General features: G+C 37.9%; 1 protein-coding gene across 1 annotated transcript; it reads left to right on the top strand.

Moving 5' to 3' along the window:
• The first annotated feature begins 15,124 nt into the window (after positions 1-15,124).
• On the top strand, positions 15,125-18,560 carry LOC145065835 (putative WRKY transcription factor 3). The gene is made up of 4 exons (XM_079012927.1): positions 15,125-15,790; positions 16,658-17,265; positions 17,654-17,812; positions 17,951-18,560. Exons 1-4 carry the CDS (start codon positions 15,323-15,325, stop codon positions 18,246-18,248), a joined length of 1,533 nt encoding a protein of 510 aa, XP_078869053.1. The 5' UTR covers positions 15,125-15,322; the 3' UTR covers positions 18,249-18,560.
• The last annotated feature ends 747 nt before the right edge of the window (positions 18,561-19,307 follow it).

Raw genomic sequence — 19,307 nt, 5'->3', positions numbered from 1 at the left:
GAAGCGAAGGAGCGAGAAGACCGGTGTTTCGCAGCGAAACCTATTGGTGAGCAGATTAACGAATGTGACGAGTTGATCAAGAAGGTACAATTTATTATCGTTTCATTAAAAATCCCTGTCATAAAGTATGAAAAGGAACTAAATGGATTAAAATCTAATTTTCTAGTTTAAGTGGTAGTTTAACTCAAACTCGCCTCACAAACTCTAACCTAACTGATCAACTCAGCAGGGTGTCTTCGAAGAGTGAGGAGAGGCGAATGTGGATTGAGTTGAATGAGAAAGAGTTGATTAGGTCTAAGGATGAAACAATTTATTTGCAAAGGGATAATTTAAAGCTTTTGAAACAGCAAAATGTTTTTTGTTTAATTGTTAAACGTTTATATTCAAATATTACCCAATTGCATCTGGATTGTGAAATAGGCAAGAAGATTCATCGCATGATTTTGCCCTTCCTTGAATTAAAGGAGGATGAAATTGATGCCGATGTGTATAACTGTGAAGCAGTTGTGTCCTCTGATGAGATTTCTCCAAGTTATAAAATTGGTCTTGACAAAATTGAGTCCTTTATCAAGTCAAAAGACCATAAGGACATGCTTAAGAATATGCTGGACGAAAATGACAAATTAAAAATTAAAACCAAAACTGTGCAGAAATTTGACTCTTTGAATGCCAAGTTGAGTTCAGAAAATAAAATTGATATTGAAAATACTTCTGAATTTAATGAGGATGATGATATGAGTGAATATTTGTGGAGGATGAGGTGGATTGTTCTGAATTTGTTAAGAGCGAACCCGAAACCAACAAAAATCTTATTTCTAAAAATTCTATTGAGTTCGCTCGTTTGTCCAATGATAAGACCAAAGTTCTCAAAGAAAAGGCAGTTGTATATCAAAAGGTGCAAACAACTCCAAATCAGGTTTATGCTACTAAAGGAGTAACACAGCAACAGAGCCGAACTGACAGCATTGGTCAACGAAGACAATGCAAATGAATGTGATGAGTTTTTCTGGTCAGCACCAATAGATAATGTTGATGAGACAGTGGGACTATCAGAGAAAACTTCATGGAGAGTCAAAGGTAGATATGTGGCAGAACCACTTAACAAGCCTAGACAGTTTGATGTGCCAAGTTCAAGTGGTACCAAAAGGTTTCCAAGCGAACCGGTCAAGACAACAAGCGAAACTTCCTCGCTAACAAGCGAAACTCATCATGAAAGACCGAAGTCAAAGGTCAACATCCATAAAACACCAAAGCAGTTGTTAGAAAAGAAACATCTACGTAATATGAGATACAAGAAGAGTCTCTCCGAAAGGAAACAGTTTTAGCAGTCCCAAAACCCTAATTACGTTCGTTCAAACAAGCCCTCGACACTGAAGGAAGAAGCAAAAGCAAACTCTGCTCCATGTACTCAATGTCATTCATGTGCTCAACCAAACCGAAGGGGAAGTTTTGGTCCCCAAAATGGAAGCGAAATGAACCAAGAGAGTAGTTTCGGGTCTCAAAGCAACAACCGAAAGAATGGTTTCGGTTCTCAACCCAGCAACTGAAGGGGTAGTTTCGGTTCGCCTACATCAAGCGACACAAACCGAAAGCAAGGTTTCGCTTCTAACCAAATCCCTCTCAATTAAAGCACAATCCAAAGGCAGATGTAAAGGGAAAAGGGAAACTAGTCTCAGAAGGAGAAGAGAAGTCAACGAAGACAGTTAACCCTAGGAAACAAAATCAAAAGATTGTGAATGATAAAAAGGCAACTCCAAAATCTGAAGTTAAAGTAACTAAAGATAATAAAATCAAAGTTTTCACAATTAAGAGAAAAGATCACACCACTCTCATAAAAAGAACTTATATGGTTGATCCATCAATTGTTATTCCCTGTTCTGTAAAAGGCTCACAAGGACCCAAGAAACTTTGGGTTCCTAAATCTGCTTAATTTTTGCAAGTTATGCATGACGAGCAGTTCGACGACGAATGGTATATTGACAGTGGATGCTCACGTCACATGACAGGGAGAAGAAAAGAGCTTCGGGAATTTCGAGCTCTAAAAGATGGTGGTTGTGTCAAGTATGGGAACAATTCTTGTGGCATGATAAAAGGCTATGGAATGATCACAAATGGCGAATTCTCGATCAGAAAAGTAGAATATGTGGAAGGCTTACAACACAATCTCATCTGTGTTTCACAACAGGTGGTGGGAACTGGATTGAAAGTTTCATTCGATGATGAAGGATCAGAAATAGTAGAGAAAAAGACCAAGGCAGTTTGGTTAAAATACAAAAGAAAAGGCGAAATGTACCCACTTAACCTCAATCCTATTCGAGGGAAGCCAGATGTGTGTCTGCTAACAAAAGCACATTCAGACGATAGTTGGTTGTGGCACCGAAGGCTCTCACACCTCAATTTCAAAGACATCAACAAGCTGGTTCTTGGTGATCATGTGAGGGGACTTCCACTACTCAAGTTTGACAAGGAACATTTGTGTGCTGCATGTGAGATGGGAAAGCAAAGCAGGAAGAGTCATCCAACTTGAGTCAACATGAAGATCACTGAACCACTTAAGCTTCTACATATTGATTTATGTGGACCCTCAGCTATTGAAAGCATTGGTGGTAACAAATATATATTAGTAATAGTAGATGATTTTTCTAGATTCACCTGGGTTTTCTTTCTTAAACAGAAATCAGAGGCTACTCCAAAACTTAAAGTTTTTTATCAAGCAAATCAAGGTTCAACTGCGAAAGCTTGTTAGAAACATTCGAAGTGAAAATGGGCTGGAGTTCAAGAACAATGAATTTGAAGAATTTCTTGCTGAAGAGGGAGTTTTTCACAACTTTTATGTTCCCTATACTCCCCAACAAAATGGTGTCGTTGAAAGGCGAAATTGCTCGTTGTGTGAAGCAACTCGAACCATGCTAAGTTTCGCCTCGTTACCTCTATATTCCTGGGCTGATGCTATTGATGCTGCTTGCAACAATCAGAACCGGTCATTCCTCAACAAGTGTTTCTCTATCACTCCATATGAAATCTTGAACAACCGAGAGCCAAATGTCAAGTTCTTCTATGTGTTCGGTTGAAGATGTTTTATTTTCAATTCCAAGGAGAACCGAAACAAGTTTGATGTCAAAGTTGACGAAGGAATTTGTCTGGGTTATTCCTTAAACTCCAAGGCATATAGGGTTTTGAATAACCGTTCCAAGAAAATAGAAGAAACCTATTATGTCACCTTCGATGACAATTACGTCAAGAAGTTTCAAACAACTGAAGGCTCAATGGAGGAAATCTTTCCAATGTCTGGTCAGGTCACGGTGTCCATCTCCAATTTATTTGAGCAATACATGCTCTTATTCGATGAACCAGAAAAAGCCATTCACTCTGAAAACAAAGTCAGCAGACAACAAGATTGATACCTTGAAGCAAATTATAAATGATGCAGTAAAGGATATGGAACAAGAGCAACCGAGATCAACTGAACAGCCTAGTCCAAGTGTACGTCCAAAAGAAAGTTCTACATTTCAGGGTGTCACACCCCCGAACCAGACGGCGGAAACGTCCGAGGGCTATTGTGACTCAATTGAATACCATCACAATGATTATACACGAATCATAACATCATTCATCACCATGCATTGAAATATTACAACCGATATTGCTTACATTCAGTACATTGTTTCAAAACATTACATTTCCAAAACATAAACCGTTCGATACTAATTAAACAAACATTATGACATCACTGGATACATTTTTCTTCGATTTACCTGTTACCTGAGAATACAAGTATTTTGGAAAAACGTCAACATATGAAATGTTGGTGAGTTCATAAGTAAGGTTTGAAAAGAAATGATTTGTATAATTTTGAAAACCACAGAAAATCCGATATTTTCTAAAAAAATGTTGTATATAAGAAAAAGTGTGAAGATCTATAAGTATGCTTGTTGATTATAGTAATCGTGAATAATTGTTAGACTTTGTATACGTCACATAGTTAAGAGTGTTGATTCCCCAGGAAAACCCGATGTTTTCCTAATACATCAAATTACGTGGCTTATTTAGTGTTATTCCGATACGACGTTTGTTTTTGATAATTCCAGGTGACATTGGATTAATTATGGGGTGTGAGTCGTTATAATCACGCATTAATGAAAATGACTAGTTTACAACTACCAAATACAAACGATCCCTTAGGCGTCGTCCGTACTACTCACTTAATCCAACCACCCTGACTTCTCATAGCCCCACAACCGAGGAGAAAAGAGGGTACGAAGCCCCCGTTATTTCCATAAGTCGTTCAAGGCTATCGTGAATGCGAAAGGCACTTGGCCCGACTCGCATTTGACTTTTCGACTTTGCTAGCAGTACCAAAGGACCCTTGGGGCCCAACAACACAATAAAGCTATTGAAAGTCCTTTTACACGGAAATAGGTCATAGAAGGCCCAATAACATGTAAGCGCGTTCCCTTCGGGCCTAAAGATCATGTCATTGGGCTAGCTAGGCCCAACAAGCACGATTTGAAACTTTCAAGCCCAAAGATTGAATATTGACTTCTCGTAAATTTCCGCGTGTGTATTGAAGTATCATTGTTTATTGATTTTTGATTCGTTATTGATTCGAGACCGAATCAATTCGTTTGGTAACAATCTTGGTGTTGAAAGTGTATTTATTATTACGTTTCGCCGGTAGGTGTAGTACTCGTATTTTTATCTTAAGGGATTTGTTGTTTTAAGAATTAGAGTTTATCTTTTTAAGCCCCTTCTTGAGTAAAATTTACACTTTTAACCCTTTGTGTATAAAAGAATTTCCATTTTAGTCCTTAAACCATTTTTCTTGACACTTTAGTATCAAAACTTATTGGAAAGACATTTTTAGCACAAATTTACTTGATAAACAGCTTAAGTCCTACAAAAATGAAATTTTCTCGGTTGAAACCTCCATTTTCGCAACTTTTACAATTTTGGCCCAAAATGGAAATTTTTTGCATCTTTGGTCCCTTTTTAATTTGAAAAGCATTTTTGACCATTGAAATAGATTTAGTATACTAGTAATCCCCTGTTTTACAGAAATGTGCAGTTTCAGCCCCTCTAATTAAAAAATCTCGCAATTTGGGGCTTTATTGGGCCGAAAAGGCCATATTAGCCCATTATGTTTAAAATTCACATTTTTAACCCTTCAAAAGTATTGATATTCAGAAAATACATATTAGAAACTGTTTAGGCTCATCTCAACCTTCAGAATTTATATTTTGTCGTTTTGGGCCCCTTAGTTTTATATTTTTCTGGCATTTTGAGCCCAAAAATGGGTTTTAAGTCCAAAAATGTTCATATTAACCAACTAAATTATTTTCCTAGACTTGATTAGTGTGAAATGGTATAAGTTATACTTATTTCATTCTTCACATTGTAGATCTCGGTTTTTAAGTTCTTTTGACTAATATAAACATCACAATCATATAAGATCATACATATAAGCATAAAAATCACACAAGGCATACATTTACTCATAGATCTACACATTTGCTTGTATTCTCCCCCACAAAACTTATAAAAACCAAAAACGAGGGGGTATGAAGCTCGCCTTTGGGTGTGGTTTCGGTTTTTGGAAAAAAAATGAGAAGAAATTCGGCCTTAGTGTCCTCACTTGGATGATCTCGAACTTAGAGGGTTTCTAAGAGAGTGATCATGATTTTACATGGGTTAAAAGGAGATTTTTGATAAAACAAAGAACCTATAACATAGATCCACACTTGATCTTACCTTAGATGAAGAATTTGTGTAAGAATCCCCCTTGAATCCTTCTTAGATCTCGAAATATGGATGAGATATGAGAGTCTTTTCTTGAGAGAAAGGAGAGTGAAATGTGTGTGTGTGTGTGCTTGGACTTGGCCGAGAGCAAGAGAGAGGGAGAAAAAGAGTTAGCTAGCATGGAAGTATGTGAGTGCATGGATGTTTGGGTCTTCTTGCATGGAAGTCCCTTGAACAATTGTAAGGTGACACTCACAAAGTCAACCCCTCACTCTTTTGGGCTTGGGCCGAGAATGGAGAGGGTGAGAGGAGGTTTTTGGGCTTTTTGCCCTTAAGCCCATATTATAGCTAGGTTAGATAATTTTTGGCCCTAAAAAAAATATAAATGTGATTTTTATTACCTATTAGGCTAGATTAGGTTAATTATGGTCCAAAATGGTTCATATAATTAATCTATTGCATTCTAGGCCCAATATGGCCCAAAATATTGAATTAAATGGAAGTGGGTCCAATTAGAGCCCATTTAAGAGTTCTAAACCCAAGATGGTCAAATTGGAAGCTTATTGGTCCAATGAGCCCAAATAAGGAAGTCCTAGTCCAAAATGGACTTAAACAAGAACTTCTAGGGTTTCCAATTGCTTAATGACTATTTGAATTGCTTGCAGAGGGTGTTTGATTGAAGTTTTGCTGTCATAGAGTATGCATCATACATGCTCTTATGTTTTTGATTCATAATTTGGTTTAAGTGTTGGTTACAAGGCATAAAAATTTATAATTGTGACACAGGGGGAGGGTTCATCTTCATCAGAGAACCCTGAATTACCATTCCATGGGGAGAACCCATCAACTGAACATCCAATTGAGGGGGAGAATGTTGGATTAGGTGTCTAAGCCCATAACTATAATTGGTATGTACTTGAATTGATAGCAGCACGGTCCTTTTGGGTTGCCCTCAAATCTAGCAACCAGACAAGGAAATTATGAAAGGAGACATATTAATTTATTATAAGATTAATAAATTAATATAAATGAATTTATTAATATGTTAAAAGAATAATATATTAATTAGAAATCATTATGTTTAATTAATAGTTAGTCAAAAATTAATCAGAATTAATTTTGGGGTTAAAATTATTAATTGTAAGGTGTAGGGATTGGTTTGCAATTATCTAATAGTTGAGTGGAAGGCTCTAGAACCCCCTTGGAAGGAGGTGGACGAAAACCCTAGGGGAAACCCTAGAGAATTCATCCAAGGGGTCCAAGATAAGGCCCTTGGGTTTGCTTAGGCCTTAAGCAAAGGATAACTAGGGTTTCCCCTAAACCCTAGATCCATCAACTATATAAGGAGCCTCCTGGTTCATGTTTTGGTCACTCTTTCTTTTGAAGAAACCCTAAGGCCGAGATTTTTCATACTCCCTCTCCCCTCTCTCCTTTACTTTCCTTCTTGCTAGTTTGGGTGTGATTCCATTAGAGGCATTACACTTGTGGTGCTAAGCTTCCAAGAAGATTAAGATCAAGGGAATTGTCAATTGTTTGCTATAACAATTAAAAGGTATGTAACTCCTAACCCTAGTTTGTCAATTTTGAAATTAGCCTCTCTCCTCTAGGGTTCTTGCTTTGCAATTCAAAGTTGTATGTTCAATAGTTAAAACATTGATCCCAAGTAGGTTGCATGTGAACTTAGGAATTGTTTTCTAGTTTATTTGTTTTACCTAAAACCCATCAGAGAATTCAAGGCCTAAAGCCAAAATTGCTTCGTCATTCGAGGGGGAGAATGTTAATACGAATGATGATGATACTCAGTCAGAATTTGAAGAAGAAGTAAATGCTGAGTTGGATCCCTCATATGATCCAAATTACCATCCTCTCACCAAATGGACCAAAGATCATCCAAAAACCCAAATTATTGGTGAATCATCAGAAAAAGTGCTTACTCGATCACAATTGAAAGCGAAGAAAAGTGCAGTATTCTCTCAGGTGGAATTTTTCATGTTTAATTCGTTTGTCTCCAAAGTTGAACCAAAGACGGTTAACACTGCACTCGATCATTCTGATTGGGTACAGGCAATGCAAGATGAACTTAATGAGTTTGAACGAAACAAAGTGTGGAGGCTGATTCCAACACCAAAAGATGCATCTATAGTTGGACTAAAATAGGTTTTCAGAAACAAGATGGACAAGGAAGGGAACGTGATTCTTAATAAGGCAAGGTTGGTCGTGAATGGGTAATGTCAAGAAGAAGGCATAGATTACAAATAGACCTTCACTCCAGTGGAAAGGTTAGAATCGGTTTGTATCTTTCTTGCCTATGTTGCCCATAAGAACTTTGAATTGTATCAAATGGACGTCAAGTGTGCATTCCTAAATGGAGAGTTGGAAGAGACGGTATATGTAGAGCAACCACCCGGTTTCGTGAATGAAAAGTATCTAGATCATTGCTACATTTTGGACAAGGCGGTCTATGGTTTGAAGCAAGCTCCTAAAGCCTGGTTTCAAGCTAATCCACGAGAACCTCACATGTTGTCTATGAAGAATATCTTTCGATATTTGAAGCGAACCTCTTCTCTCGGTCTATGGTACACAACAAAGTCAGGATTCTTTATCCAAGCATTCTCTGATGCTGATCTAGGAGGATGTGGACTGGACCGAAATAGCACTACTGGAGGATGCCAGTTTCTTGATGGCAAACTTGTCAGCTGGTAGTCCAAGAAACAAACCTGTGTATCTCTCTCTACAGTCGAAGCAGAGTATATAGCTGATGCATCATGTACCTCACATGTCATTTGGATACAAAGTCAACTTCGAGACTATGGCCTGAACATGAAGAAAATCCCACTATATTGTGACTCAGAAAGTGAAATAAGAATATGTCACAACCCAATGCAACACTCCAAGATGAAACACATAGCAATGAGGTATTACTTTATCAAGGATCATGTGGAAGATGGTAACGTCGAAATGCACTTTGTAAGAACCACTGATCAATTAGCTGACATTTTTACTAAAGCCTTGCCTGGAGCAAGTTTTAATAAAATCCTACAAGGCTTAGGAATGATGGAAGTTGAATCTGTACCGAAATAGCTTTCACCTCATTAAATGTTGGAAGCGAAATAGAGCGAACGCTCGGTCTATTTCGGGTTTGGTTCTTCCGGGAACCGAAATGAACCGAACGCTCGGTCCATTTCGCCTCTTAACTCAAGGTGACGTTTCGGTTGTATCAATTGTACATTATTTTTCTAGTTATTTATTTTATTTTTATTTATTTTATTTTTCATAAAATCCAAAAATATTTTTCTTGCTGTTTTTAATTCTTTTCAGAAAAATTTATAAAACCCAAAAACATTTTCTTTTCTGTTTTTATTTCTTTCGCAGAAAAATAAATTCAAAATTCCAAAATATTTTATTTTATTTTATTTTTATGTTTTTTAGTCATATTCTAATTCATGTATAAGGTCCACTTCATATGATGGAGTTGGGGCAGGTATAACATTCAATCTTTATACTAGCTAAGTGTCCCTATAAGCATGTTGTTGCATTTTGACCTAAGCCTCCAAAGATTTTGAGGGAAGCCTTAATGCCTTGATATATACAAATCATGTCTTCCCAATTAGGCTGTCAAATTCACTCTAATCATGAGCTACCTTACTCTTCTCACATTGAGTTAAGAGTTTTATGCTTGGTCAATCTATTATAGCAGAGGTACATTCGGTTCTTTAGCTTCCTCAATATTTTTCTCCATCACACTTCGTTCCATGAATGTAACCCTTGAGACTCTCAGCATTTACCAGTGAGGTTTACGGTTACACACCATCTGTGTTAGTGATCTTAGTTTCGTGTCACTACGTGCTAAGTGAAACCCAAAATTCAATACCTATAATGAATTGATGGTGAACAATTAAATGTTCTAGTTTTCACCAATGAATTATCAAAACCACATTTTGTGAAGGTACCTTGAAATCTCTTTTTCTTTTGAGAGATCCTTATGAAATTGTCTATCACCAAGACTTTTCTTCCCATAGGATCCAGTTTTATTTTTCTTTGAGATTTCTACAAATTATCAACAAGTCTCTGAATATATTCCAAAGCTACTTGTTTAACAGGCTACATCAGTCTCACAAGTACTTCGTTCTCTTTCGGTCTTATATCAAGAACCGAAACCTGAATTGAAGCGAAAGCCACCCTTAATAGCCTTATATATAAAAGATGCATTTCAATGCTTCTTAACAAGTACTTGATCTTATTTTAACGGGAAACCACATAAGACTTTAAGGTCTATTTAGATTTTAAAGGAAAAAGATTTGTGCCCGGGATCCACTGCTTAATGTCTTTAATGACATCACAAAATCCCACAAATAGTTTGTTTTATTTCTTTATCTTTGACACTATCTTGCACGAAAATCTTTGTGATTTTCCAAAGTCTGGTTCGGTTACTAATAAGCTATTTTCAAACATATAGCTTCGGTTCCTTATGGTGACATGCAGTAATTTATAAACGAATGGATGAGTCAGCATATGGCTTCAGTTTACTATGGTGGTGTCGATTCATTTAAAAGATGAAGGGGTGAGTCAGTAGGAAGTCAAATCGATTGAAAATTTGAAAAGGGAGATAAGTATAGAAAGGCGCATGAATTTGAAATGGTTACCCATGTCATGCGTCCTCTGCTACTTTTTTGGGGTTGCAAGTTGTCACATCACGCCTTTATAGGCGTCGTTTCACAAAAAGGAGAAATCATTGGACCAGATTTTTCTCTTTTCAAAATCGTATATAAGGATTTCGATTACAATCACTTTACCCTTTACCACTCACAACAACTCTCAAGCACAAAAGGTGATTTCTTTACACTGTTCATCGTCTCTCTCATCAAGCTCCTTCAAAGGCAGAATCTTCATCTGTTTAAGAAACCTCTGCTCGATCCACTCTTCTCACAAGCAAGCCTAACCAAAACCTACCGATTGAGCTTACACCTTTTACCTATGATCCTTACATGTATCAAGTGGTGAAATTTCTCAAGTATTCCCCATTCGTAATTGCTCTATCGTAGGTTGAAGTCGTTCCTATGTCCTGCCTCTCTCAGATATACTCTACTGCCACTTATGACAAAACTTCAGTGAGGGTTTTCTTTGACATTCTCAATCAAAAGGCATCAATCTCCAAGAATCGATTTTGCTCACTGCCAGGGCTTTCTTATGAAGCATCCATGGTTAATCCTGACTTCATCACCACAGTTCAACTCTTTTCGATGTTCTATAACATGGGATACATCGAAATCCTCACCACTGTGACCAAGGTCAAGAAATCTTGCCTTCCTCCTCAGTGGAATGGCCCCTTCACCCTTCTTTTCAAAGGGATATCGGAGTGAAGTGCAGACTCAGACGGTGCTAGCAATTCATTCATGACTATGCTCTATGGGATATACACTGGTATCATTCTGGATTACGGTTCGGTTCTCTGGCTTCTGCTGGTTCAGATTCTTTCGTCAAACTCTCGCCATTCAGAAATCTCTTATAGCATATTCTGGACCATTGTCACTCAATGGGCAATGGGGCGCTTTCACATACCAATCATGGGGGACTCGCTGCTTTTCTCCATAGCTATGTTTCATACTACCAAGATAATCGTCACCGATCCAACCAAGTATCTCTTCAATGATCGGTTCCAGAATCAATGTATGCATGTGTCTCCAAAGAAAGCAAGGTGATTCAGGAATACAAGAAGCTCCCTTCATTAGGCCCAAAGGAACTTACTCCGGAGATGATTCGCTCCATCGAGGATGCAGATAGACCAACCAAGAGGGGTAAAAAGGCTGATCAAAAGAAAGAGGGACCTTCTACCAAGCTGCTACTCCAAAGAAGCGAAAGCAAGATAAAGCAGCTCCTTCACAGCCTAAGAAGAAGAAAATCAAGAAGGTGGTCAAGAAACCCATCATCTCATCCACAAGTGACTTTGATTATGTGCCTTCTGGTCATCAACCCATTGTTCCTCCAACCGAAAGTGATACCGGAAGCGAAAGCTCAGATGATGAGAGTTCGGTTCGTGGTGGCACACCTCCTTGTTCGCCTACACCTGAGGTAACTGTTCGCTCCCACCCACCTTCTCCTCCACAAATATCAATCCCAATCTCCATTCCTCAAATTTCACCAGTTATAACAACCCAACCTACACCAACTATTCCAATCCCTACTCCTGTGTTTTGTGAAGCAACAACCACTACAACCAAACCAACCACTACTGAGGTTCGGACCAACATATCTGATACGGGGGTACATTCTTCAGTAACCGAAATTCCAGTTACTACAAAACCTCTCTCTCCCACACAATCGACCGAAACCAACACTCTTCTTAGTGGAGAGGGTGTCGAGTTTGATACTTTTTACTACCGCCCCTATCGAGTTCAAAGTGATGAAGAGGATGATGCTCCTGTCACAAAGAGGCACCTCAAGGAGGTGAATGAAAAGCTGGACAAGCTTATGGCCTCCTCCTCCTCTACCCGTGATTCCTTTTCAGAAGCTATTGTGATGGCTATGATGGCTACTTTTATAAAAGAGCATGAAGCCTCTATTGCCAAAGCAACATCTGCCATTGACGCCTCAACCAAGACCTGTAAAGAAGCGACCGAAAAAGTCGATAAACTAATTCATAACGCTAATATCTTTCTTGAGTCTTTATTGGGTGCTGCAGAGCTGAATGCCAACAAAGTTAATGCCACTGTTGAGAAGCTTGCTACATCTCTTAAGACCAAAAAGTAGCACTTCGCCTCCTTGCGCCAGAGCATTCAAACTGACAATGTTAAGTTGCAACCCTCCGTTAACAGTCATCTTACAAAGCTTCAGGAGGATCTGGCATTAGAGAGCAAAATAATGGATGAGTTGGTTCTCAAAACCACCCTAGTCAAGACGAAGTCTCTACAACTCACTCAGGCGAACACAGAGCTTGAAAATCTTCGCTCTGAGAAAGCAGTCGTGAAGAGTTGTGTCAGTGATGTGCATGCTCTCCTCTGCAACGTCTTGGATGCCCATGACTCCATCCGTACTCTCTCAGTCAGAAGGCATCTAGCAGAAAAGCTTGGCCCTGCTCTAGAAATCTTGAGCCGAATAGAGGGTGTTTCGGAGACAGTTGTCCCTCCGAAACAAGGGGAGAAGGTATTCAAAGCACTACTCTGCCTCCTCCTACAAGCGAAACTGCTCAACTGAAGGTCACCACTAAACCGAAGGGTAATGTAACTTCGGGTTCAAGTGTGAAGGACAAAGGAAAGAAGATCATTGAAGACAGTGATGAAGAAGAAGAGACCATCGCTGATGCCCTGAAACGGAGCAACGTGACAGAGAACTCGATCTCAACGCCAAAGCTGCTAGTGAAGCTGAAGTAAAGGAGCGAAAGATGAAAGAAGCTCACGACCTTCTAGAAAGCAAGAAAACTCTTTTTCCTCTTTGGTCGTTGGAGAAACTTATCAAGGAAGCAGTGGATTCTCTAAGCACACACTGGCTTGAACTAGTCATCTCTCTTGACCGTGAGAATTCCAAAGACTCACAGTTTGACATGCCAATCACCCGAAAGACATTTGTCTTCCACTGTTTCCAGCCTATTGCTAATGCTCCCTCTCCTGACCCAAAGGTTGACAGAGATTTGATTGACTATTATCTCGAGTTTGCTCAGCCTCAATATTTGACTTGGAGTGCTCAAAAGATCACAATTGTCAAAGTGTTAAAGCCTACTCCTGCTGGGAATTTATCAACATCAAATTCAAAGTGACCAGAGGTTCGGCTAATTCAGAGCACGTCATCTCACTTGCTGATCTTCCAAATCTCAATCCTCATGATTGGATTCTGCTGCACAACTTTCTCCTTACCAATCCTCAAGAATATGAGCCAATCATTGATCATCTTAAAAGAATGCTGGTCTGCTACATTCTTGAAGTGGCGAAGATGGATCAGGAAGTTGCTTCGGTCCTTAGAAATAAGCCTACAATTTTACCCATTGGATCATCAAGTGATATCAATAAGATGAAGATGGGGAACATTGACTCAAAGCTTAACTCTGTCATGTTTACCAGAGGCGAATGTCAAAAATGTTAGTTCGCTCTCATTGAAAAACATCTCTTCTCTACAACTTGCCTGGAGCATATACTCGACATCATTCATAAGTGTAGGCAGAACAGTGAAGCAGATAAAAAGCACTTTTCTGATATGCTTCGGTGGTACATCGATTTTCGTCAAGTCTTACTTGCAATAATACCATGTTGTTCAAGGTTGTGAAGCGAACTCCTCAACTACCACCGAAATAAAGTCTCGCCCCAATTGACGCGAAGGGGAAGATTGTTGGGACTAGAAGTATTGCATCATTGGGCCTTGTATTCGGTCCATTGTAGTCACAGTATTGGGCATGTCCGATCGTGTTTGTTATTCTAGGGTTTACTATTTATGGTGCATGCATGCACTCTTGTTAGATAGCTTTTACGATTATTCTTTTTAATAGTATTGAAAACCCTAGATCACCTCTATAGTGGAAGTTCTTCATCGAGCTCTGCTGAGGTGTGACTATATTTGAATCATTAAGCCATACTTTGGTTCATTCGTGTTTTTCAACTGTTTTTGTTTGATTTTCTGATTAACCTATTGAAGATCCAATCGATCTAAAGAGGTTTTAAACTCATCAAGTTTGACATCGAAGACATGTGCAGAGTTTTTGACAACATTCCAAATGCTTTCATTATTCCAATTGTTTGGTATATATAATATAAAGAAGCTCGTGGTGAGCTTAGTCACATGTTAATAGAGATTGTTCCGGGAGATTTTCTGTGAACTTTGTGTCTTCTTATGATATGCACTTCATGCCAATCACCCTATCTATTATCTTTTCGGGAAGAAAAATTAAATATCATCATACATTTTGTTCTTATTTATCTTCCTACTCATATAAATTCATGACATGTGGAATCTTCTAATTCTCTTTCTTAATCTCTTCTCTTGATTTTGACATTTGTTTAATGAGTAAGAAGATGGATAGGAAAAAAAATATGAAGACATTTGATTTCTCTTTCGGAAAAAGCCACACCGAAATTGGTGGTTTACTCTCCTCGTCAATGTTTGCCTTATGTGCTTGAGTTATGTATTGATATATTTAAATGCATCCTTCCTCGACACTTGGGTATGATAAGTTTGATACAAAAAATATATATGTTAATAAATTTTATATATGTACAAAATTAAATTTTCATAAGTACTTGAAATAACTTGGATGTGGTTTACAAGTTTAGATATTACGAAATCTATAATCAAGGATTCAAATGGTAACTGATCGTAATTGAGGGGGTGGAATTAAAAACTAGGAAACATGTGGGGGGCAGCAGAGGAATACCCAAATATGGAAATAGTTTCCGGATGCCTTTTTCGCATCTGCTCCGTGGACTTTTTACTGATTGTGCAGATCATCTGAATACAGACACCAAAACTATCCCCAAAAAAACACAACTCTTAGAGAGAGAAAATATCGTCTAGAGAGAGAAAACGTGCCGGAGATATTCATCGCCGGCTGAACCTATTTACACCGGAGATGTGATACAACTTCAACAAGCTTAAAATTTTAAATATGGACGAAAATAGAGGATTATCGTTGTCGGTACCGTCTACACGGCCTTCGATAACGCTCCCGCCACGTTCGACGGTGGAGACTTTGTTCGCCGGCGGAGGCAGCGGTCCGGGAGCTAGTCCTGGACCAATGACTTTAGTCTCAAATTTCTTCTCAGAGAACGATCCGGATTCCGATTGTCGTTCATTCTCTCAACTTCTATCCGGAGCTATGTTGTCGCCGGCAGAGATTCCCGACCGTAGACCGTCGAGTCATCTGGATATCCGACACTCTTATTCTAACAAAGAGTCCGTTAACAGCGGCGGTGGCGGTGGCGGTGGCGGTGGTGGAGGAAACGTTGACTTTCAGTTTAGTAACAATGGTCGGCCTTCAAGTTTGGTGGTTACTCAGCCGTCGATGTTTACTATACCTCCGGGCCTAAGTCCGGCTACCTTGCTCGATTCACCGGGATTTTTCCCTCAAACTCAGGTTTTACAAAGCGTCTCCATAGCTCAAGTTCTTTATATGAGTCTGATATATATGTGCTTTTATTGACGCCAAAATTAACATTCATTCACGATGATAAATAGAGTAGCTAAAAGTATTCATTTGCCATTAATGAGCAGCGCATGTGAATGATATTGTATTGCCTATATATGGTAAATAAACTCATGATGCATATAGGAAAATTTGACTCGAGTAAGAGGCGTGTTCTACAAAAAAGGAAAAAGTTTATAATTGTTATGTTTACAGTTTTAGATTCAATTGAAAAGAACATGAGGGCCCTAAATTCCCCGATTATATATGAGTATCATCTATGAATAACAGCTTTATCTTTTCTAAAAGGAGGTTTCAAACTTTCAGGCACCTACTAAAGTTATGATATTGCTATGATTTAAATTATCTTCTTCAAACTTTGTTGAAAAAGTTATATGTTTTCGTCATTCATTATTATCAATGAAACTTATTGCTCCTTTTGGGTTAAATGCAAAAATATTAACATAGTTTATTAATTTCAAAAACTCTATCTAGTTATAACAATGTCATCAAATTACAAAACAACTTTCATTATTGTGTAGATTATTCAAACTATAATATCCTAATAAGAAAATGTTAAAGTATATTGCTAAAAATGCTTAGATCTTTCGAAAGTACAATACCTTGAGTCCTTAACAAGTAAAAAATTATGAAACCACAAAGGTACATTTAGCCCTCTGTGATATAATATAACCACAAAAAATATTGTTTAAGTTGTGGAGAATATGGAATCCAAATTCTACCATTTTATTAAATGCAACACTTTATGAAATATCACATTCATTTTAGCAACTTAATTACTTCTGGTTTCCTCAATAGGCTTCTCTTGGAATGTCCCACCAACAAGCATTAGCTCAAGTGACAGCACAAGCTTCATCACTACCACAAATCCATTCCTTTACCTCCACTGCCGCCACCTACCACCGCCTGCCGCCAGCTAAGCCGGACCACAACACCGCCAAGGACTCGTCTGACTTTTCAAATTCCGATAACCGCTACTACCCTTCCTCCATAGCAGTCGATAAGCCCGCTGATGATGGCTACAATTGGAGGAAATACGGGCAAAAACAAGTGAAGGGTAGTGAATACCCTCGTAGTTATTACAAATGTACCCATCCAAATTGTCCTGTAAAGAAGCAAGTTGAGCGGTCTGTAGAGGGGCAAGTGACGGAAATTATTTATAAGGGGCAACACAACCACCAGCCACCTCAAAGCAAACGTGGAAAAGATTCTAGTAATGGTACTTCAAGCGTAAACGAACATAAATTCGAGGGGCAGATTGGTAATTTTAACCATTCGTTGATGAAAGATCAAGAATCTAGTCAAGCTACGTATGAACATTCGGGGTCGAGTGATAGTGAGGAAGTGGGTAATGATGTAAGTCGAGTAGATGAAAGACATGAAGATGAACCTCAACAAAAAAGGAGGTATTTTTTTTATTTGATTAATATATTTTTTAGTATATGATGATGATTTATATGTATTAAGGCTATGTTTGGCAAACTAGCTGAAAAGCTAGTTGGTAGCTGAAAAGCTAGCTGATAGATGAAAACTTAGCTGGTAGTTTATAAGCTAGCAAACAAAAAATAACGTTTTATAAAAACTAGCTGACAAGCTAACCGGAAGATATAATTAATTAAGGGTATGTTCGAGACTTTTTGAAAAAACTCATGAAAAGCTATTCTAAGTAGCTTTTTAAAAATTAGCTTATTAGTTACTTTTTGGCTTGCCAGAAATGACAATTTAAAAAAATACTCGAAAAATAAGCTAGCTGTGGTGTGTCATGCACGACCTAAGTTGTTATATAATGTGAAGGAACATAGAGGCAAGGGGTGTGGACCCCGTTTCATCACACAGAGGAGTTACAGAACCTCGGATCATTGTTCAAACAACTAGTGAAGTCGATCTTCTTGATGATGGGTATAGATGGAGAAAGTATGGACAAAAAGTTGTGAAAGGAAATCCTCATCCGAGGTATTTTTTTTCTAGCTCCACCATTACATTCCATTAATTGTTGCTATGGAATAAACCATTCCATGCATTTCATGTTTTCATCATGCTAAACATTTACCTTATTTTGGTGTCATGAATATCTTTTTATGTTATATCCAGGAGTTATTACAAGTGCACAAGCCAAGGGTGCAACGTACGCAAGCATGTAGAGAGAGCTGCAAGTGATCCAAAAGCAGTGATAACCACATACGAAGGAAAACACACCCACGATGTGCCGGCGGCGAAAAACAGCAGCCATAATATTGCCGCCAACACCGCCGCCGCCGCTCAGCTTCAGCCGCCTAATCATGGCGGACATTCATTGATCCGGAGACAAGACTATCCAAACCACCATCAACAACAACCACAACCACCACCCTCGGGGCTTCTACAATTTAAAGAAGAACAGATAACATAGTTCGAGTTGGTTACAAATATGTGAGTCGTCTTTTGGTGAAAGATTTGTTGTTGTGTTACATTTTTTTTTTTTTATATTTGGTTTAATCTCTATACAACAGGAAAAAAGAAGTAGAAATTAGTTCAAAGTTGATATCGTGTACACTAATACCTGAAAAAAGTTCCATGAATTGTTGTAAATTTTACAAAAGAAGGTGTGTTGTTTTGTATTTTTGGTTCCATTTTCATGTAACCTTGAACACATTTTTTTTGTCGATGTTGTGTTGTGTACCATGAATTTGAAAAGTTAAGGGAAGGTTCGGATTTTGGTGAATCTTGTTGTGGATTTCTTTTGTGCATTTAAATTTCAAACATAGAATCATTAATTATGTTTTTTGCAATGAATGAGAATAAATGACTGTTTGGAACTTTTATGAATTTACGTGTCTCACTCTTCTTAATTGAAGATTTAAAAGGCTATCAAACATCCCTAAATAGCCCCTGATAAGTTACTTAAAACAACTATCTAGTTGTTAAAAGCAAATACAAAAATCGTTTAATGGATGAATTTTACGTGTTATTTTCGTGAATCCCAACTTTACCCATAAGGCCATAACCATATACATGTCTTAATTTTTGGGCTCCTTTGGGTGTTTTTCAATATATAGCTTGTAGCACTAAAAAACAAACAAATCATAAATTTTAGACCAATTTGGTCCAAAATTCCAGTGAAAAGGCGATGTGGAATTTGGAGATAAGCCCAGTAATAGGTAATAGGTAAAAGGTAATAAAGAAACCGGTAGATGTTACATCAATGGTGAAAATTATATGTTTGTTATACTTAATTGGTAATGTTTTGTATATAAAAAATAAAAAAACTTATTATATTAAAAGATTAAAGGTAATCAATAAAATAACAAAAATATCTTTTATTCTTTTTTACTATTCATCTTAAAGAAAAAGTAAAACTCAAGTAGTTTCCATTAGTAGACATTTTGCCAAAAAGAATGATGGTGAGGGTAAAATAACATGGTCTTGGCTATAATTAAATGAGTCATGTGGTTGTCTTCCAAAGTCCCGT

This window comes from Lactuca serriola, chromosome 8 (assembly GCF_051521515.1).
Source record: "Lactuca serriola cultivar US96UC23 chromosome 8, Lser_US96UC23_V15, whole genome shotgun sequence".
In the NCBI taxonomy this organism is placed as follows: domain Eukaryota; kingdom Viridiplantae; phylum Streptophyta; class Magnoliopsida; order Asterales; family Asteraceae; genus Lactuca; species Lactuca serriola.
This window is presented reverse-complemented; position numbering and strand designations above follow the sequence as displayed.

What these genes read in the sequence shown, in the direction of transcription:
- LOC145065835 (XM_079012927.1), top strand. Translation starts at nt 15,323, where the DNA reads ATGGACGAAAATAGAGGATTATCGTTGTCGGTACCGTCTACACGGCCT. An exon ending in GATTTTTCCCTCAAACTCAG is followed by an intron (nt 15,791 to 16,657) that starts GTTTTACAAAGC and finishes TTTCCTCAATAG; the next exon opens with GCTTCTCTTGGAATGTCCCA. An exon ending in GAACCTCAACAAAAAAGGAG is followed by an intron (nt 17,266 to 17,653) that starts GTATTTTTTTTA and finishes TATAATGTGAAG; the next exon opens with GAACATAGAGGCAAGGGGTG.